The following is a 22,504-nucleotide window of genomic DNA, read 5'->3' as shown; positions in this document are numbered from 1 at the left end:
CCATGAATGACATGCTGAGTGTCCGGGACTCTCAGTCTTATTCTGGTTACTATGTTAACATTCAAGGCACTGTTGCCACTCTCCTTCTTTACTATACTGTTAAGGTTTCTGGTCTTTGAAACACAAAATAACAAGTACTTACTGAAGAAGTTCAAAGTGCCCAGGGTTGGGATACAGAGTGGTACAGGAACAGCCTGAAAACCCATGAACCACATACTAAAGGCACAGGCAACCCATGTACACTGGAGAGAGGCAAAAGCCAATGTACGCAAACATTTGAGAACAAAACAGTACATTCTGGGTCACTTAACTAAATTCATCAATGACATAGAACCAGCAGGGTTCCTCAATGCAGCTGACAAAAAGAACTTACAAAAATGTCAGGCAAAAAAGGAAATCGGTGGTTTCCTTGGCCTCCCTCCCCATGGACCAGAGTTCTGCTACTCACTCTATGTTTAGTCTTCGAGGATTAGACCTTTGAGAAGCTGTTAGTATCATAACATAAAACATAAAGAACTCAAAGATTCAAAAGGTTCAGTGAAATCCTCAACATCAGCGAACAAAACTGCCCCTTCTGGTTGAGGCCCGTTCAGTGAATGCACAGTGGTTCAACAGCAAGTTGTGGCAAGGTGCCAAGAAAGGACAGCAACAGACTTCAGGAGGGCTGTGCTCTGGCAGGAGATGGCAGACCATGGGTGAAGGCTTGAGGGGAAGCCCGCTTTCCTATAAAGAGTAGACTGTGAGAGTATTTTCTGGCATGTGGCCAGAGTCCTTTGCTGTCCACACCATGTCAGAGGGTTGAATGACAAGTGTACTGAGGAAGTTGTCTTTGCTAAGTTCCTTCTCTTAGTGGAGCTTTGGCCTGAGCTTTGTCACATGCAGTCTGTGTCAGTGACTTGGGATTCTGGGACATTTCCTTCTTCATCCCACAAAGGACAGTGGGTAGGCCTCCCAGAGGAGACTCATGCAGGCAGGAACATGAAGAGCTACGCCCACACTGCTAAAGGGAAGGGCTAAGGCACACCAAAGCTGTGTGCTCCAGGCATTAAACAAAACTGTCCCTCAGGCCCAAGGCTAGTTCCTAATTTACAAAGTAACAATAAATAAATGTGCCATCCACCTCTGAGGAAAACAAGAGCTTCTCAAACCTTTGCACGCCTAAGAGTCAAGGAAGAGACGAACAGAAGTGGAGGTTATCATGTGTAACGAAATGAACTGGACGCTGACAGGCAGCACACATTTTCTCGCATGTAGAGGATCTAGGTGGCATACCCATGCACACCATAAAAGTAAAAGTGGGAGTATTTAGAAGGAGGAAAGGCAAGAAGAGAACAGGAAACAGGGAGGGGGTGATAAGGCAGTAAGTAGGAGCAAACATATGTATGGAGATGTCAAAAGAAAACCAGGCATTTAGTATGCTACTTGGAAGAATGTTTTAAAAGAAAAGAAATACCCACAAACCTCAGCTTTATGGTTTGGTAGATCTGAGTCTGGAGAGTGGAACTAAGAGTCTGCACATTTAGTGAGCCATCAGACAAGGCGTGGCTGTTAGACAGGGGGCATACCTGGAGCAAAAAGGACTTCACTGATCTCACCCAAGAGCATACATAGGCTGTTGAGACCTTCACAAAGTCCAGCAAAGACCTCCACTTACCAGCATGAAGGAACAGTGCAGTGCCAACAGCCTGACCTGGGATGGCATTAACATCAGTGATTTCGTGATGGAGAAGACAGAGAACAGGTAAAGCTCACAAGTGGGAGCCATCACTCCAGAGTAAAGCTTCCCTACTTGGACCACTTCTACCTCTAATACACAAGAACAGGAGGGAAAACCCATCACTGCATCAAGATGGGCACCAACTTTCCAAAGTGACAACCATCAAGTCAATACAGCACACAGAAGTGAGACACTGCCCCAGTCACTAGCTCAAGCCTGCCATTTTCCACTAAAGGGAACAGATGTCTATTCATTCAAAAGAGCCAAGGAGAAGAAGACAGGTATTAGCAGCACTTGGCTCCAGGGACAGGCATCTCTACACATACAAGAGCCTGGTTGCCGGCAGCACCTTCAGTGTGTGTTACCTGTTTGCTGTTCTTTTTCTCTTCTGTGTTCTTCTTATCATTTTTTTTGTAAGCATCGAAAGTGGCGGGGTCAACGCTGTAGAGGCACTCAGTCCACTTCCCGTAGAGAGCACAGAGTTTCTTTTTGCTATCAAGAGAAACTGTTGTTTAGTCACCAAGTAAGCCCATGTTGTGCTGTAACTGTTGCTCTATTTTTGTAAGTCCATCCTATAAAGAAATAGGTATTTTCCTTTGGAAGACTTTTCTGTTATCTGAATGATGGTTTATCAGGCAGCATACTTCAACACAAATATCTAAATAATCATTTGCAGTCAATGTGGAAAAAAGAAACCTTACCTTTTATCTTGTATGTAGCCTTCAACTTTGTGTAATTCCTTGCCAAAAAGACCACATGGCTTAAAATTCAACACACACTTGTCCCCAGTCCTACAAAGGAAAGGTTAAGTTCGCATGACCATGTAATGCCAAAGAAGCGGTTGAGAACTTACATGGGATGACTTTCTTGGTCACAGTACCTCGGACTGACTCTCCACACCCACCCCTGTCCTCCTCCACCACTGTTGACTGACTCTCCACACCCACCCCTGTCCTCCTCCACCACTGTTGACTGACTCTCCACACCCACCCCTGTCTTCCATTATCACTGCTAACTGACAGACTCTCCGCACCCACCCCTGTCTTCCATTATCACTGCTGACTGACAGACTCTCCACACCCACCCCTGTCTTCCATTATCATTGCTGACTGACAGACTCTCCACACCCACCCCTGTCTTCCATTATCACTGCTGACTGACAGACTCTCCACACCCACCCCTGTCCTCCAGCAGCACTGCAGACTGACTCTCTGCACCCACCCCTGTCCTCCATCAGCACTGCCTGCAAAAGGAAAAGCTCAGGAGCATTCATAGAAAATCGTGACAGGATCTAAAACTAATTTTCAAAATAACTCCACAGTTCTTATACCTCACCCACCCTACCCTGAATCAGTGACACAAGGTAACAGGATGGGCAGCATGGGGAGGCTGGTGCCAGCCCCAGGGAGGCAGAGGCTCTGTCCAGTCTGTGCATGTGGAGATGTCAGCAGACATTATTATAAATGGAAGGGCTTTGTTCCCGGTTCTTAAATCCCATCAGAGAATAAAGCCTTTGGACGATATTGAAGAAAGGAAGTATACAGGCAAACCTGAGTGTGCCTTACTTGTGGTTGATGATTTCCACATTGCCGTACTGTTCAATCCAGAGTTTGCCCACGATGATGTTGTGCACACAACAGGTGGGGTTTGTCCATGTGTATGCTTCATTGTGTCTAAAAAACAGCCCCAAACCCAGAGAAGTGGCTGAGAAGAAACATTTAGTCTAAAAAAATGAGTTTGCTGAAAGTGTCATTCAGGACAACAAACCAGGCTGGGGAGCTGGCTCAGTGGGTAACTCGCCTGCTTCACAAGCACAAGGACCGAGTTCAAACCCAGCACCTGTGTGAAAGCAGGGTGTGGCATGCATTTGTAACCATAGCCACAGAAGCAGGAACACGGGCAGATGCCAGGAGCCTACTGGTTCCAGTCAGTGAGACACTGTCTCAAAAAATCTGGTAGACAGCAATAGAAGACACCTGATATTGACCTTTGGTCTCCCCACACACATTCAAACATGTAGGCACATATACACACACATGCATGCACATGCACACAACACACCCCACACTGATATTAACTCACAGTAAAACAGGCATTACCTGCCCGTTCGTATTGTTTTAAAAAACTATACATAAGTTGAATACCAAAAGTTGAAGTTCAAAAGTTCAAACTCCCAAATGCTTACAAACTGACACAAGAATCAAAAACCCTTGGATTCCAGAGCCTTTTGGATCTTGGACTTTCAGATGGTATGTTCATCCAACTTTAAGATCTACACACATTCTAAAATTCAAAGTCTCCTAAATACGGAATACTCATCTCCCAAAACTCTCTGAAAAGGAATATTCAACCTCTATATCACTGAAAAGTTTGATGAAATATGAACAGAAAAATTAGAGGTAGAAAATAAAAATGAAAGTCCATTTGGCATTTTCCAGAGATCTGATCCAGTTTACGCCAAACCAACTAAGCAAACCTCAAAACTCACAATGGTACAAATCTTTGCTTTTGAAAAAATTGTTTTGGTTATTTGTAGTTATAACTATTTCAGGGGGTCTTCACACATTCTAGACAAGAAGCCTTTGTTAGGCATATCATTTCTAATACTCTATAGCTTCTCTTTTATACCCTGCACAGTGTAATTCAGAGAACTTTAAACTCAATCCAGTTTTTAATCATGTCTTTTAAAGTACATTGGGCTTTTCACACTGTGTTTACATAAGAGTTCTCCACTTAACACAAACTCAACATTTTCTGTTTTCTCCCAAAAGCTTTATACTTTGGCTTTCTTAGTCTGTGATTTACACTGACCATGACTTTCTGGAGCCCATTTCCAGACTTTCTTCCCTGCTCTGCCACTGTTAACACCACTGAGGTGTCTCATGTCGATTGTCAATCTTGGTCTCAGCTCAGCATCCTTAGTTTTTTTTTTTTTTTCTACTTTTCAAAACTGCCAGTAGTTTTAGTTGTTCTATTTCATTTGCTTTTCCACATAAATTTGGAATCAGCTCCTTTATGCCTACAGAATACCCTCCAGGGCTCAGGGAGTCGGCCCTTGAGCATGTGCCGGACATGAAAAGACCAGAGTCTGCATCCCAGAACACACATAATACCAGGTGGAAGCAGCCTTCCTCTTACCCTAGCACTCAGGAGGAGACGAAAAGGGATCCCCTGGGCGAGTCAGCTGGCTAGATTAGCTCAATCAGTTTTCCGTTCAATATATAAATAGAAAGTAATCATGGAAGATAACTGATGTCAGCCCTTGGCCTCCACACACACACACACACACACACACACACACACACACACACCCTCCTCCTCTTCCTCCAGAGACTTTGGTCTGGTTTTACAGAGACTACTTGCAGGTCACTGAGAAGAATCAACATCACAGCTGGACTGAAGCTCCAGTGGGTGTTCCTCCATCCTGCTAGTTTCAGCCCCAGCCTCCTACATACTCCACCATCTTTATGCTGCTCCTGAGTGTTCTGGCCACTGTATTTCCCTTGCCACATTTTCAGTACCAAAATATCCAAAAATACTTCCCTGTCTTTGCTAGAATAGTCACCTGTTCATCTGAGTGATTACCTTTATTTTCAGTAACAGCAATGACAACCACTTCTAACTGATGAAATTTCAGTACCTGGGGTTAGAGGCTGTCGATTGCCCTTTCACTGTGAGTTGTTGATTTTTTTTTCAGTTTCTTACTAAAGCCAAATATTCTAAATTATATTCCAGATATTTGAGTTTTATGAGATTTGCAAGTCTCTTTAATTCTAGAGAATACTGACTTTTGTTTTGATTGGAGGCAATTAACATGATATCAGGCCATAAGTCTTAGGTTTCCTTCTGTGAGCATTGAAAGTCTTTGCAGTGCTCCTCAGATGATTCCCACCTGCCATGCTGGGATCCATCTGTTCCTAGGGCCACCAGTGCTCAGATCTCGAGACCTTTAATGCTCCATTTGGGGTGAAGGCCATGGGGACAGGTTTAGGAGAGGAATGCCCCACGCTTGTTTCCTGCAGGACACCCCCTGTGCTCTTAAACTGGAGTTCAGACTCTCTGGGCCTGCCTCTGGGACAGCAGCAATTGTTCTTACACATTTGTTCAGTTCCTGTGGCTGCTGAGTATTTTCTCAGTTGAAGATCTTGTGGCTGCTGTAGCAGCAGCAATTACAGACGAGCACCAGTGGCCTGGGCATTCGATTCAGGAGAAGGCTAGGAGGTAAACCAAATCTCTGAGGGGCTCTCTGTTATCTAAGGAGAGACAAGAAGGTCTCTGGGAACCTCTTCTGTTTACCTCTAATGTCATTTTGTAATTGGCTGCTCAGACTCTTAGCATGGAAGAAAATATAAAATCAGGAATCTTATTGCCAAGCTGTCTTGAGGATTTGACTTTTCTCCCCAGTCTGCTGTCCTTACTGCTCAAAGTCCCACAATGTTGCTTTGTGGCTCCTGCCCCAAGTCAGCAGGTGGGAGAGGGTGGAGTATGAGCTTACTTAGAAATGCCTTGGCTTTTAAAGTTAACCCTGCACAAGAGCTCCCAAACAACCTGATGTCCAACACAACACACAACTGCCACTTCAAAAATGTTCATGGTGAATTAGTTTAGAAGGATCCTTTTAACAAATCATGGGCACCATGGTATCCAGACAGCTAGTTTTATAAGCTGCCATGGAGTTATCTTACAGCTGATCCAGTCCAGTTGACAGTGGCTACCGCCATGTTTTGTGCATCTTTCACTCGGGCGGAAGTGAACACTCAAACCCCGTGTCTCTCCTGTTCCCAGCTGGAACAGCGTGGTCTGTCTGTGCATGTGCAGGCACACACAGGCACACTCCAGCAAGAACGGCTCTCCTGTACTTACTCTAAAAGCTCCAAGGTGATGGTCCCTTTAGGTTCTGCTTCTACACTCTTTCCCCAGAACTTCAGTTTGGGGTAAATGGAGCCATGGAAGATGAAATCATTGTTTAGCCCTTCTGCGTGGAATGCACTGATTGGCGGGTGATGGCTGACTTGTTCTGAGATGAGTCTAAATCCAAGGTCATCTCTTAAGATTAAAAGAAAAAAAGAAAAATGTACTGTGTAATTGAACTGTCACTGAATGTGTTAAAATACTTAGGGAAAAGGTCAATGAGGAAAAACAATTTTTATTATCCTTATTACAGTACCCCCTAAAATGAGGAGCAGCACAAACAGAAGCTAAGCAAGCTACTTTGTCCAGTGCTGTTGGAGCTTGCCACTTGGACATATTAAAACACAGAACATTCATATGACCTTGGGAGATGTACACAAACAGTATGGCTGTAACTTGAATGTGAAATGTCCCCTGCAAGCTTGTGTTTTGAAAACTTGGTCCCCAGCTGGTGGCACTGTTTTGGAAGGCTGTGAGACCTCTAGGAGGTCCTAATGAAGTGACTCACTAGAGGCTTCACCATGTCTGCTCCCTGCTTCATGATTGCAGGTGCGATGGAAGCAGCCTCCACACATTCCTACAGCCATGCCCTCCCGGCCATGATCTGACTGTATCCTTGCAACTGCAAGGCAAAGCAAGCTCTTCCTTCTTTCAGACTTTGTGTTTGATTACAGTAACGAGAACAATGACTATTACTGTAAGTGTTACAGCTCTCAGGGGCACAGAGCCAAGGAATACCACAAAGTCACATTGCACAACAAACCTCACACAAGAGATTTACTGAGAAGAACACAGGAGAGTGGCTGTCTCTGCTTGGAAGAGAAACAGCAAAGAACTGAGAAAGAGGCAGGCTTAATATAAGGATTTGGGAAGGGGGCAGAGCTTTCCAGGGTGCCTTGGGTTTGGTGGAATTCTGAGGCTTAATCTTGAGCTCTTTTTCTCTGTAGGATGGAGCTTGGCTGCCTGTACCTCGAGGGACTAGAAATAGCAGCTGGCAGGTAGCAGAGTATAGTCTGGGGGCAGAGCCTGGCTACTACCTCAAGGGGCTTACAATTACAATTACCCATCAGATTTAAAACATCATTCCTTTTATATGAGAAACATGGCATTTGTATTTACAATATCTATATGATAAATACTATCAAAATAAGTGCTAGGAAAAGGAGGAAGACACAGAAAAGATAAAGGCAAATGAATCCCCCTACTCACATATAAACAACAAACAAGCTAGTGCAGAAACCTATAGAATTACCACTTCTAAGGTAATACATATATTAATATGGCCATGGAGAAGAATGGGAAGAATAAATGTCTCATGTCTCATAATGTAACCTGGCTGGCCTGAACTATGTAAACTAGGCTGCCTTTGCCTCCTGAATGTTAGGATGACATATGTCACTGTTCCTAGTGTACTGGTTGGTTTTTGTCAACCTGACACAAACCCAGACATATCTGGAAAAGGGGAATCTTAATTGAGAAATGCCTCCATAACACTGGCCTATAGGCAAGTCTATAAGACAGTTTCTTGATTAATGATTAATGTGGGAGACTCAACCTGACCCACTCACTGTGGGCAGGGCTGCCCCCAGGGGTAAGTGGTCCTGGATAGTATAAGAAAGCAGGACAAGCAAGCAAACCAGTAAGCTGCACTTCTCCATGGTCTGTTTCAGTTCTTGCTCTACGTTCCTGTTTTGAGTTTCTGTCCTGATATGCTCGCTAGTTTTATATCAACTTGACACAAGCTAAATAAAGTCATCTGAAAAGAGGGAACCTCAGTTAAGAAAATGCCTCCATACAACTGGGCTGTGGGCAAGTCTATAGAACATTTTCTTAATTAGTGATTGATGTGGCAGGGTCCAGCCATTGTGGGTGGCGCCATCCCTGGGCTATGATCTTGGGTCCTACAAGAAAGCAGGCTGAGCAAGCCAATAAGCAATACCCCTCCATGGTCTCTGCAGCAGCTCCTGCTTCTGGGTTCCTGCACTGAGTGAGTTCCTGTCCTCATTGCTTCTGACGATGAACAGAGATATAGAACTGTGAGTTACATAAGCTCTTTTCTCTAAGACTTGGTTTTGGTCATTTTATCACAGCAATAGAAACCCTAAAACCCTGATCATGTCTTGTTATCTACCTAAAAAAGGAGGATAGTGAATCCCAGAAGATCAGGAACACTAAAACCTTGCTATTGTTTTTTTTTTTTTAATTTTTATGGTGGTATATTGAATGTCTATTTTCACAGACATAAACATCAAAATAATTATTAGGCTCCAGTCAAAAATAATTGTTTAGGCTGGGCGTTGGTGGCACATGCCTTTAATCGAAGCCCTCGGGAGGCAGAGGCAGTTGGATCTCTGTGAGTTTGAGGCCAGCCTGGTCTATAGAACGAGTGCCAGGATAGGCTCCAAAGCGTCACAGAGAAACCGTTTCTTGAAAAACCAGTAAGTAAGTAAGTAAATAAATAAATAAATTGTTTAGGGAAACTCAAAATACCCATCTTCCTTCATTGAAAAAAATCTATGTAAATCATGCACATTAAATAAGCCATCTAGAATGGAGCAAAAGACCTCACCGAACTAATTCGTAAGTTTCTCCCAGAAGTGGGTTGAATGGCTTTCCAGTACGCTCCCACTGTGAAGCAACAGCAGACACAGCAAACGCAGCTACACACTGGAAGAGAGCAGAGCATTGCACAGGAATGAAGAGCCAGTTTGCTACCATTTCTCAGGAACCGTTGCTTCACAGAAGACAGTGGCTGACAAAATCACTGAGCAACTTAATGAGTTCAGGTTTTAATATTGCTTTCTAAAGCTATTGGAGAAGCTTGTCTCCCAAGAATGGAAGTCCCCAGATCTCTTCCTATAGTGCTCTTCTCAGGCACACATGGCTTCTAATATGTAAAACTTTCTAAAAACTTTAAATTCAGGTGTCTCTCAGCATTTGAGAGGGACTGGCCATAACACCCCCCAGATGTCACAGTCTGTGGATGCTCCAGTGTCATAAAATGGCATAGCGCATGCTTTCGGCTACACATCCTCTGTATAGATCACATATTCCCTAGGTGGTTATAGTATCTAATATAATGTAAAACTGTTATTTATTCCACAGAATGATAGTGAAGACAAAGTCTGCATATTTAGCTAAAGGTATACTTTTATTCTTCACATTGTGGATCTGAGGTGGACTCAATCTGTGATTGTATAACCTATGGACACAGAGCACCAACTACACATATAGAATCCAGAAAAAGAGATGTATAACCAAACAATTTAATTGGTGTAAAAGCCAATTTTGTTGGCTAGTCTTATGTCAACCTGACACAAGCTAGAGTCATTTGGGAAAAGGGACCTCAATTGAGAAAATGCCTATGGTGCATTTTCTTGATTGGTTAGTGATGGGAGGGTCCCACCTCATTGTGGGTGGGGCCATCCCTGGGCTGTGATCTTGGGTCCTACAAGAAAGCAGGCTGAGCAAGCTATAAGGAACAAACCAGTAAGCAGCACTCCTCCATGGCCTCTGCATCAGCTCCTGACTTCTCTTAGTGGTGGGCTGTGATGTGGTGGACGGTGTTTGTGTCCAAGAATTTTATGGACTTGGTATTTTATTATAGGAACAGAAACCCTGGCTAAGACACCAAAGAAGTTAGAAAGACACTGCTTTGTCTGGAAGAGCACTTCATCTATTGCACTTGGCCGGTGTTTTGCCACCCATGTACACCATGCCAACTTCTTTTATTTTGAAAATTAGAAAGTTGAACTTCTTACTTGAGTGCTTATGAATAGGCATGCTGGAGCATACATCCAACATAAACGTGTTTGTGTTTGTCTTATTCAGAAGATCCTCAATAAAGTTTGAAATAAGAAATGTCGATCTTCTCATCAGCACATACTACCCTCTAAACTGAAGACTTGGAAAGAGCTTCCAAGAGCTAAGTGTGGTTGTATGACCCCCTTCTGAGGCTCTTGAAATTCCCATTAGTCTTCACTACAGCAACAATTCCCAGAGGACAGCCAGGGGAATTGGAGGCAAAAGACTCAAACTCTGAGAATACCCTATCCCTATCTGGACTTCATAGCAGCAGGCATGCGTGTGAGCATCTACGTCTGTGTGAGCATGTGCTTGTGGGTGGGTGGGGGAGGAGGTGACTTACACGTCTTCCATGGTCCCTGTCACATACCTGCATCCTTTCCACAGGGTCAGAAAACGAACTGGCTTTGTGGATGAGGTAAGTGTGCTCCATGTACTCAGTCAGCCGCTGCAGGAAGCTCAAAGGCTCGTTAAATATGACTGGCATTGTGATCTTAGACAGTTCCTATCAGGAAGAAACCAAAACCGTTATATCAAAGTTATACACTGAAAATTTATCTACTGCTGCTTTATATAGTGTGTTCCTGAAAAAGATGCAACAGAAAACTCCAACTCAAGAAACTTAATTAAAATCAGCTGGGTTTCATAAATCTTTACAAGTAACTGATATTATAGAATATCTAGCAATATAAGAAAATACAGACCAAACATTCTTCTGGCTTCACAGAATGCCCAATATAAAAATGAGATGAGTTGATAGCAGTAGTAATTCTACCTCAGATCAACACTAGAAGTGGATAAAGATGATGGGGACACAAAAACCATCTTCATATTGATGTTGAAAAGCTAACAGGGCCACAGAGGTGGCTCTGGCACCTAGGGTTATTGCATAAGTAAACAAAATTCAATAAGAAACTGGCAAACAAGCCACTAACAAACAAATCTCCACTTTAACTAATCAAGTCTCTCTCTAACAAGGACAACATTCTGTCAATTTCTTCTCTGACCCTTTTATGGAACCCTGGCCAGCTGGGACCTGGGCCTGAGTCATGAATCACTTTGAGTTCAAATAAAGCCATGATGACCTCAATATACAACTAAATTTATCTTAAAAAAACAACTTATTATTAGATGTACTTATTGTGTGGGAATGTATGTGCAGATGTGCTGTGCCACAGAAGTCAGTTCTCTCCCCCACCGTGTGGGTCCTGGGATAACCGAGTGCCAGGCTTCACAGCAGGCACCCTGACCCAATGAGCCATCGAGCTGCTCTCATTCGTCTTGCACCAGTGGACTATGGATCAGTCACACACACCATTGTTATGGGCAATTTCTAAAAGGAACTTCAGGCCATTTTTGGCTGACACTGTGCTTTTCTGAGCATATCACCCTCACATAAGTGTGGGCTGACTTCAGAAGGCCATCTCTGTTTCATAAATGGTTTTACATTCCCTCTGCCCACTCACACACTGAATAAGGCCCTCTGACATGGAAGTGCCACCTTTCAACTCTGTTTCCCATGTACTGCCAGCAAGTAAGTATCATCACAGGTAGTTTCCAAAAGTCATTAAGTAACAAACTTCTCCTGGTAGTCTAGAATGTTTCCTGGCCAGGTGGACAGTCCTGGGTGCCATCCAGGATGAATGTCACCAGACTCAACTCTGACCTGTTCTTACATCTGCTTCATATTGGCCTGCACAATTAAAATTACATGTGGCCTTCATAAAACTGCCATCAACTGCATTTAAAAGCAGCCAGGAAATGTAGACCAGGCAAGTAGCAGCTTGATATATTAAAGAGAATGCTCCTGCTGTCACATTAGGAAGAGAAGGAAGAAAAGGAATCTACACAGAGAAAGAAAAGAAGCTTCAGCTAGGCACAGTCAAGATTTCATTAAACCCAGAGTCACTATTGGGATAAGTCATAGGCAGTGGGACTAACAGGCTTATTTTAATTAAGGCTCTTCTCCCACTTGGAAATGTACTTTACTTTTTAAACAAAGTATAGTACACGGTATTCTTGGTATAAAAATAAATATATAGGGCTGGTGAAATGGCTTGGTGGGTAAGAGCACTTCCTATACAAATACAAGGACTTGAGTTCAAATCCCCATCACCCATATAAAAAGCAAAGTGGCCAGGCACATGCCTGTAACCTCAGTGCTGTTCAGGCTACAGATAAGAAGACAGAGGGGCTTGCTAGCTGCCAGTCCAGCTCCAGGTTCAGTGAAAAACCTTGTCTCAAGGGGATTGGACAGAAAATAGAATAGGACATCCAAATTCTTCTCTGGGCACACACACACACACACACACACACACACACACACACACACACACACACACACACACACACACACACACACCTAAAAAAAAAAAAAACTGAATGTGTCTCTTCCTCTTTGTCACAGAGATAATGCTCCAGCACAGTTCTAAACAGAGATTGTGTATACACAGTCTATGTGGAGGAGAGAAAAATTCTTTTGCTTTTGAAGTCTGGCATCAGCTCTATGTATTTGCTTTTGTTGTTGTTGTTGTTTGAAACAGGGTTTCTCTGTGTAGCTTTGGAGAATGTCCTGGCACTCGCTCCGAAGACCAGGGTGGCCTCAAACTCACAGAGATCCACCTGCCTCTGCCTCCTGAGGGATGGGATTAAAGGCGTGCACCACCACTGCCTGGTGAGCTCTATGTATTGCTCCTATACGTTCATTCATTTTTATTGGTGAGTGTGGAGAGTACTACATACATGTTAAGGCCACTAAATCAAATCAGGTTAACCCTGGCTTCAGCATGTTAACACTTTTTTTTTTTGTTCAAGTTCAACTTTGTGACAGTTTCTTCAGTGATAATGCTAATAGCATTGAGCTTAAAGAATAGTGACAAAAATAGTGTTTACAAAACACTCAGACTAGTTCTGGACATATATATTACTGAATTGAAAACACTTAAATATGCATACTCTATGAAGTGTTTAATCGTGTATATTCCATAACACAGGCACGTTTAGCTTCAAGTAGACTCCTCCTGGAGACTCTAGGTCACAGTCCTTCTCAGGTGCAATGTTAGCAAATACTATGGAGCAAAATGTCTTCTGAAGGTACGCCAATTCATGCCTCCACTCATACTGGAGTAGCCAGACCTTTAGCATCCACGGCACTAAAGTGCATGGCTTCTCCTTCACTCAGTCACATTCACTCTTATTTCACTAGAACTTAGTGAGTACCTATGAATTAAAAGCATCAGTATAGCCACCCCCAACCTTGCTCTCCTCACTAAACTTCCCTAACAGATGTCCGGGCCCAGTCAAATGTGTCATCCTTAAGCATCGTGGTGCTCACCAAGTTCCTGTTCCTTCAGACACTAGGGGTATGACAATCCAATGCTCATAATTTAGCATTTGATCATGTTAGATTACATTATCCTGTCTTATGAGTTCTTATCCATGCTGAGTAATAACACTTAATGATGAAAGGAACAGCGTGTGTGTGTGTGTGTGTGTGTGTGTGTGTGTGTGTGTGTGTGTTTCCTACCCATATCCATCACATGTATACCTGGTGCCTAGAGGTCAGAAGAGGGCACTGAATTCCCTGGAACTGGAGCTATGGATGGCTGTAAAGCACCATATGGGCTGGCAACTGAACCTGGGTCTTCTGGAAGCAAGTACACTTAACTTCTGAACTACTACTCCAGTCTGAGGACAGTATCTTATACCCTAGGTGTCACCCTCAGGGAGAGCACACTGCAAGTACCTGTGCCCTGCTGCACTTAGACATCCCATTCTCCTTGCCCAAGTTTATTACTTCATCTCCCTGGCCACCTTCACCAGACCACTTAGTGTCTTGGAGACAAGGGTCTGTTGAATGACACAAAATAGTTAACAGGCAATGCAAAGTGGAAAAGGACTGCATTAAAAAGAAAAGTAGCAAGCAAGCTCTGAAAAGACAAGTGAGGAACTGGAACACATTAGGAATGAAGGACGCTGATCTTAAATTGCTGCCGACTGTGACTCCCACTACTAGGAAGACAACATGAAGACCAGCAGGTGCCCAGCTGTAAAGAGGGATAGGTGTGCAGGGCTCAGGGCATCAATTCAGAGTCATGACATGAACATAAGACAACCAGGGATGAAGCCCATGTCAGCTACAGGCTGGGGAACAAGATATGTTCATCAATGGTACCAAATTCAAGTTCTAGTGATGACACCAACCAGAGTACACTCTGCAGATATACCAACAGAGGGGCTTTGACAACTCGTAGAACTTCAACAATTTTTATACAAACCCAAACTATTCTAAAAAAAAAAAACAAAGGATTTCAAGAAATAAAGATTGAGGAGCAAAGTTTGATTGATCCTATGTGAAGAAATTACTTTTCTGGTTTTCTTTGATAGAAAATACACAGTTACTATCACCTATAACAAGAGTATGCTGTCCCCAATAGAAGAATAGGCATTACAGAAAGAACCAGATAGGTGATTAATAACATTTGTTATTATTTTAGACTTATATCATTTTGAGTAGTTATCATTTGTTTATATTTCAAAAGTTGTTGTGATTATTTTTGTCATTCAAACAAGTCACAAAGCAACATTAAGGCATGCCTTTTAATCTCAGTATTCATGGGGCAGAGGCAAGTGGATCTTTGTGAGTTCAAAGCCAGCCTGGTCTACAAATTGAGTCCCATGACAGCTAGAGCTATTAGACAGAGAAACCCTGCCTCAAAAACCAAAACAAACAAAACAACCTCCCCCAAACCATAATTTAATTTTGTTACATATATATTTGTATAGACACATACAATAAGACTGGACAACCAAGAAGATAACAATGGTTATCTTTAGTTGGTAATGTAGGATTTATGTATCTTCTTTTGTCCCTATGAAAATCATATAAATTTATTTGAATTATTACATTGAAAATATATTTTACTCACAGTATATAAGATCAGATGGAAAATTATGAGACAGACCTAAGGAATGTAAGTGCTAATCGTATTTTTAAGCATGCCTTTTTCTTGTATTGCATGTATTGTTTTGCCTACATGTATGTATGTGTACCACATGCAATCCTGGGGCCCACAGGGCCAGAAGAGGACATCAGACCCACTGGAACTGGAGATAAGGATGGTTTTGAGGGCACTAGGAACTAAACTCAGGTCCCCTGCAAAAGCAGCCAGTGCTTTTAACTGCTGAGCCACCTCTCCAGGCCCAAGAATACTTTTTCTCCACTCAAGTTTTCTCTGCTGTAGCAAACTAAATTCATTCATTTATTTGTTTATTTAATTCATGGAATGTTAGAACACATTAAATTCTTGGTGTTTGGGGGTATAATCTTTGACGCAACCTTGCTTCCAAGAAAGTTAGCAGAAAGTGTTTCTGCTGAACTGTAGAAGCTAGTTTTATTGCTTGCTTAGTGATTACAATCCTAAAACGGATACATATTATTGCTCTTCTCATCAGGAGTAAAACAAGAGATATGATAAACAGAGATCTTGGATTTGGGACAGAACAAGGGGTCGGGGTACATGGGTTGGACTGGAGGATAGGGAAGGGGGAAAACTATATAATTATATTTTAATTTCAAAAATAAATATATATCTAACAAGTCTAAAGGAGAGAGGATAGAAGCTTGTCTGCCTTGTAACCCTCACTGGCATAAATGCCAATGACAACACGGAGAAGGGAGACCAGTGATGGAGGTGGTCGACCAAAGAGTACAGCAAGTGCACACGGGCAGTCGATGCTACATTCAAAACAAAAGCGCTGTGTGGGGAGAATGGGCTATAAACAGACGAGTGGTGCTGCTAGAGCCAAGGGAAGGGCAACTGGTAGCTCATGTTTAATGGTTTTGCAAGAGGAGTTCTGTGATGGGTGGCAGTGGGGAGAGCACAGCACTGCATCTGTACTTAATGCCACTTAAAGATGGTCAAGGTGGTGCCGGGAAGATGACTCAGTGGGTAAGCACTCGTTGCTCAATCCTGAGGACTTTAGTTCAGACCCCAGCACCCTATAACAAGAGAGTCCCACAAGTGCACGTGTGCACACACATACCGATAAACAAAAAACAGTCCCACAAATGCACATGTGTGCACACACATACCGATAAACAAAACACAGTCCCACAAATGCACATGTGTGCACACACATACCGATAAACAAAACACAGTCCCACAAATGCACATGTGTGCACACACATACCGATAAACAAAAAACAGTCCCACAAATGCACATGTGTGCACACACATACCGATAAACAAAAAACAGTCCCACAAATGCACATGTGTGCACACACATACCGATAAACAAAAAACAGTCCCACAAATGCACATGTGTGCACACACATACCGATAAACAAAAAACAGTCCCACAAATGCACATGTGTGCACACACATACAGATAAACAACAAAATCTTTAGGGGGAAACTTGAAAAGAGATGGCTAAGGTGAGCCGGAGAGAGCTCAATAATGCTTGCTCTGTAACCAAAAGGATTGGAGTTTGGATCCCAGCACACAACATCAAGTTGTTGTCCTAGAAAATGTCTGTAACCCTAGTTCCACAGGCACAAAGACTGGAGGATCTCTGTGGCTGGCTGGCTCCCAGTCTAGCCAAGAAAATTCGATCTCTGGCTTCAGGGCTTGAGATTCTTCCCCCAGGTTTAAGAGTTCAGAGTTAAGAGAATAATACTAGAGCTCTCTCTGGCCTCTGTGCATGGTAGCAAGTGCACATCTCCCACATGTGGACACACACAGAGAAAAATAAATATAAGGTGATAAACATATATATTTTCTGTGATTGAAAAACAATGGAAAAATTAGTGTTCCCCCCCAAAAAAATCCCCCATCTAGATCATAGGCCTAAACTTTTTCTTATGTGGCCATGAGCAAGGCTAACCTTCCATCCAAAAATGGGATGATAGTCATTGCATACTTCAAAGAGTTTAAAGATATTACATGAGCTAATTCATATAAAATACTAATAACTGGACCAGACATACTAAATGAGCCATAAATGTTTAAAATTATTAGCACCATCACTAGCCAGGTACACAAGCCCTTAGACCCTCCAGTTATTCATGCAAGGGGCCTGGGAAGCCAGCTGCTAGGAGAGCAGCACAGCTCCTGGTCAGAAACTTAAAAAGCCCAAGAGTGGGGGAAGGGCTCCCAAGTTGGCTGGGAGGAGTCACACACCAAGGATTCAGGGTGATCCACTCCTAACACAGCAGTGCCTCATGATCCCTGAAGAGAATGCTATAGGACTGGCTATTTCCAGGTCATTTCTCTTCCTGTTTTGTGAATAACAGGTTTATCTTAAAAGAATTTAAAAGATGTATGTATTAAACAATGAAGAATAGCTTTACCTGTAAGTTCAACTCTAGATACAGCTTCCCCACTCCCAGCTGAAAAAAACACTGGAGACTAGGAATTTTTTGCTGAAAAACAGATGTACTTGGCTGGGGGTGTGTAGCAGGGCTTCCCCAGGGGCTTGACTTGCTATTACTAGGAATCCTGGCTTGGTAACATCAACTCTAATTAATGGTGCTTGCTCATGGGTCTCTACAGGGAAAGTCAAAGCTGCAGGAGGAACAGGGTGTCCACTAGCCATGGGCTGCTCCACACTAGCTGGCAGCACCTTCCTTGCTTCACGAATGGGGTGTGAACTCATGGGAGTCACAGGAATTATCACTGGATTAACAGGCAGGCTGCATTCTAGTAACAAAAAGCGCCCCGAATTCTTAAAATTCTTTGGAAAAATTTAAACACATCTTTATTATAGGAACTCAGAGTATAAATGCTCAAGAAAACAAAAAGCTAACCATCGTGGCCAAATGAGAGATTAAGGAGGAGCTGGACGTAGTAATGCACGCCTTTACTCCCAGCACTTGGGAGGCAGAGGCAGGTGGATCTCTGGTAGTTGAAGGGCATCCTAGTCTGGAGATACAAAGTGAGACTTTATCTCAAACACACACACACACACACACACACACACACACACACACACAGAGGGAAAGAGAGAGAGAACACACAGGGAAATGCATGCACATTGTCCAGATGGCCATGACAACAACCTTGACCTCTCAAGAGCACACAGCAAGCTATTTTAAAGCATGCTAACTGGCTGCTTTATTTCCTCCATTGTTGGGAATTAATTAAAAATAAACTTACAGTTATTTTGGTTTCTAAAACTTACAGTACCCTAAGTAGATAAGAAAAAAACAGTGACATAATGTACATTTCCCCTTTGTCCCTCCTAGTCCTGGTAATTGAAATATACTGTTGCTGCTTTTGATTCAGCAAACCTGGTGGTGGCATCCCCTAGTACAAGCAAATTAGCATGTGTGTGTGCCCAGTAACAGGAAAACATGTATTCCAAAGTTCAAGCTTCAGGAAGAAACATTAGCTGAACACTTTTATCATTGAGCTGCAGTCTGCTGGGAAAATTAAATATTTATTCCAGGCAACTCTACCTTGTGACCTGGATAAAACAAAGTTTAAATTTGTCCATGCAAATTAAAAGCAAGCAATGATACAATTGAAGAAACTCCTAATTGGAATTGCTCATCAGTGGAAAAAGTGGAAAAAGAGACAGAGAAGTAAGGCCATCTCATTCCAGCACGGTACAAACTGCCAACAAGTGAGGCCAAGTTGGAGCTTGGCTGAAATGAAAAATATTTTCTAAACATGAAGTTTATCATATTAATATTTAAATGTGCAAATAGCTAAGACATGGGTTATCAAGAGAAAAACATGTGTTGTGATGAGTCTGTCTACACTGCCGCTCAGGCAGCCAATCAGGAGCCATGGTGGCCCAAGCACTTCATGGGTTTCTGGGTTGTTCACAAATAGTCAAGGGCCGGCAGCAGTCTGGACTATTCCTTAGGAGAAAGGAAGATGCAAGATGAAGCTGGCTCTGGATCCTTCTTCCATGCTGCCTTTGTTTCCCACAGTATGAAGACAGTGGCAATGACACATTCCTTACACTTAAGGCTTTGGAGGGTTAATAACCATGTTCTAATCTAGTGCCAGTCAGTCAGCCCCTCACTCCTGTCAAGAAGTTGTTCAATTGTTTAGTAGTTTGCCATTAGGCGAGATGTCCTTACCATCTGAATACATGATCAGCAGCACCCTGAGCAGCAATGCTAGAACACTGCAAGGCACTCTGGAAACAGACTGCTGTCCTGGTGGCAGCTCTAGCTGCCTAGTCTCGATCTTCAGACATGTAAGTGGCACATGGAAGATATACATCCAGAGACAACCAATTGCACAGACCACCTTAATACTATCAACAGGAAACTGGGAGGGAAGGAAATACAAGAAAAGCTACAGGATGAGAATGAAAATTAAGCAATTGCTGCATGGTGTGTGAGCCCGGAGGTGCTATATGAGTTGGGCAAGTGTTAGAAGAACACGTGGAAGGGAGGAAGCCCAGGCTGGAAGTGCCAATCTACCAGTGTTCACATGGTAGGTATTTGTTTTAGATATCACACTCCCTTTCTTTATCTCCTCAGCTCTGGTAGGCTTGGGACAGCACCTGGGCTAAGTTCCCCTGCTGTGCTTATCACTTTAAAGTACAATACAAGAAGACACACACTCCCTCCACCCTGAATTCCTGTGAATACCTACCCCTTCCTGAATTCTGGAAACATTTTGTCTGTGTGTGTGAGTCCCGAGTTTCCATTCATGCACTCTGTCACCACTCTACTGCAGCCCCATTTTGTCTGTGTGTGTGAGAGTCCTGAGTTTCCATTCATGCACTCTCGTCACCACTCTACTGCAGCCCCTCTGCACTTCGAATCACCTCCCTTTCTGCACCATTCATCTCCTGCACCCACGCCCTCCCCCTTTGGCTGTGGACCTGTGCACCACCACAGCATGACTTCCGACCAGTTCTTGTTGGAGATACACTGATTTTGGATCATGACACTCTGAAGGTGGTGGTGATGTCAGCTCGTGTTTTACTATTTGTGCTTCTGCTCTTGAGTCAGTATTAGTAACAGCAGGCATTGCAAAGATCCCAACTTTCTCTAGTTCTCCACCTAGTCAGATTAACATGTAGTTTTTGAGGGAAGTAGTTAGTTAGGGCTCTTTGTTGAAGGCTCAATCACTGGCAAGGGAATACAATCAGGCAGAATAGGGCATGACATTCTGACTTCACTGACAGATTTCTAACCTGGTGGCAACACTTGGGAGGCGCTGGGATATGATGCCTGGATAAAGGCAGCAGCTGCATGGAGGGTGTCCTTTAAAAGTGTCTTTTCCCTGGGCCCTTCCCATCTCTCTCTTTTTTTTTTCTGGCTGCCCTGAGTGAGCAGCCTCCTCTGCCACTCCATCCAACCACAAGGACACTCTGCCTCACCACATGGGTCCAGTCACCCTTTGACTAAAGCCCACAGAATAGAAAGGCAAATGAGTCTTTTTCTCCCTCACGTTTCTATCAGGTAACTTGTCATGGCAGAAAAGCCACTAACACATATTTCAGGGCCCGAGGTAACATTAAAGCATTTCATCCAAAAATACTATCTTGGCAAAAGTATTCTTCCATGGGGAAGTTTTGAATCCCTTCTAATGGGCTGGGTACCACTGGGTCAAAGAACTGTGTGAGTGCAGATGTGTGTGCCCCAGGAAAGCCTCTCAGACCCTTTCACCCAAACCACAAGGCCTGAGCTGTCACAAAAGGTAGCAAAACCCTCTGTAAGTTTTCCAGAGTTCTGTTTTTAAAAACAATTAAAGTTCTACTTGATTTGTCAGCTTATACATCATAACAAATTATTTTTGATAATGCACTCTAATTTTTGGCACACGGCTGAGAAGCACAAAGAAATGAATGACAATCCTAGATATTAAAAATCCCACAAACTCCTACTCCCATCTGTCTATTAATGTGCAAAAGGTTTCTTAATCTTGTTGTCTATTATAGTAGCATAACTGTCCTAAAAATTCACTCTCATTTTTGCAGTTGGAGATGGTCATACGCTATCACTATGATTGTTGTAGCTGTATGAATCTGACTGCAACAAGGTCATCTCACTTATATACAAATAGCATTCTACATTTCATGCTAATATTTTAGAAATGTTATACCCATACTGTTGTCACTGACATACTATTTATAATAATGGAACAAAGAGACTTTTGGCATTAAGGTTTTATGGTCATGTTAACAATCACTTTAGACACATCTTCTAATAGTGAAATACAAACTAATGAATAACATACTTTCAGAGCTAAAAATCAATTCAATGTGATTTAATTCATTTCTGTAGGAAATAAAGGTAGAAATGAAACTCTTATGTTTTTGAACTATTCAAAAGCACTGTTCACGTGATGACCACAAGTGCATCTCCATGGTAGTGGGTTCAACAGAGCCCTCCAGGGGGTTACAGAATTTTCATTTTTAAAAGTTAGCATTCATCAGAGATGGAGGGAAAGTGGATGGGGGGTTGAAGGGAGGGGAGTGAAGGGAATAGGAGGCGAGGAGGGAGGGGAAACTATGGTCAGTATGCAAAATAAATGAAAAAAATTAATAGAAAATTCTTAAGAAGTCAGCGTTCATCATAAACCAGACCTTTCTCCTCTCTTTTAATAACTAAGAACTAAGGTCCTTGTGCTACAAGGCAGGGGACAGCAAGCACATAGGGAGGCCATCCCTAAGTGCAAGGGGTCTTTGCCTAGGCCCACGTGCTGGTTTGTGTAGGCTGTGAGCAGGAACTCTCAAGCTGAACCTGTACTTGGAGCCTCCTAACAAAGTCTCAATAACCAGGACATGAGAAGCAGGCAGGGCTTAAGACCTTTGGGAGAAGACAATAGAGCAAAGGCTTCCAAGGGAGCCAGGGCCACAGCAGTGCCGGGAAGCTGTACTGCTTCAGGAAAGCTTTAATCACAGAGAGTTATATAAAGTGTTTACTCCATAGAACATAATCTGATGTTTGGTGACAAAAGCCTGTCAGACAAAATGGGAAGGGAAAAGAACTATGTAGGGTAAGAAATGTGAGATTCTATACTTTTTAGCAACAAAGCAAAATATGGTGTGTTGTAGGCAGACGGTGTTGTGCCCAAATTCTGAATCCCCAAATCACCAAG

The 22,504-nt window shown here is 42.9% G+C and overlaps 1 protein-coding gene across 6 annotated transcripts in view; it reads right to left on the bottom strand.

Moving 5' to 3' along the window:
• Nucleotides 1-22,504, bottom strand: part of Osbpl1a (oxysterol binding protein like 1A) — a 208,517-nt gene that overhangs the window by 4,753 nt on the left and 181,260 nt on the right. For all 6 annotated transcript variants that reach the window (XM_027404345.2, XM_027404347.2, XM_035440270.1 and 3 more), the window contains 6 exons: nucleotides 10,803-10,937; nucleotides 9,198-9,295; nucleotides 6,581-6,763; nucleotides 3,283-3,390; nucleotides 2,419-2,508; nucleotides 2,083-2,209 (listed from right to left, as the gene is read on the bottom strand). In XM_027404345.2, the coding sequence (XP_027260146.1) occupies nucleotides 2,083-2,209; nucleotides 2,419-2,508; nucleotides 3,283-3,390; nucleotides 6,581-6,763; nucleotides 9,198-9,295; nucleotides 10,803-10,937 (741 nt within the window). The remainder of the gene's footprint in view (nucleotides 1-2,082; nucleotides 2,210-2,418; nucleotides 2,509-3,282; nucleotides 3,391-6,580; nucleotides 6,764-9,197; nucleotides 9,296-10,802; nucleotides 10,938-22,504) is intronic.

The sequence above is a fragment of the Cricetulus griseus genome, chromosome 2, assembly GCF_003668045.3.
Source record: "Cricetulus griseus strain 17A/GY chromosome 2, alternate assembly CriGri-PICRH-1.0, whole genome shotgun sequence".
Lineage (NCBI taxonomy): Eukaryota > Metazoa > Chordata > Mammalia > Rodentia > Cricetidae > Cricetulus > Cricetulus griseus.
Note: the sequence above shows the minus strand (reverse complement) of the source record. Positions and strands in the feature narration are given on the sequence as shown.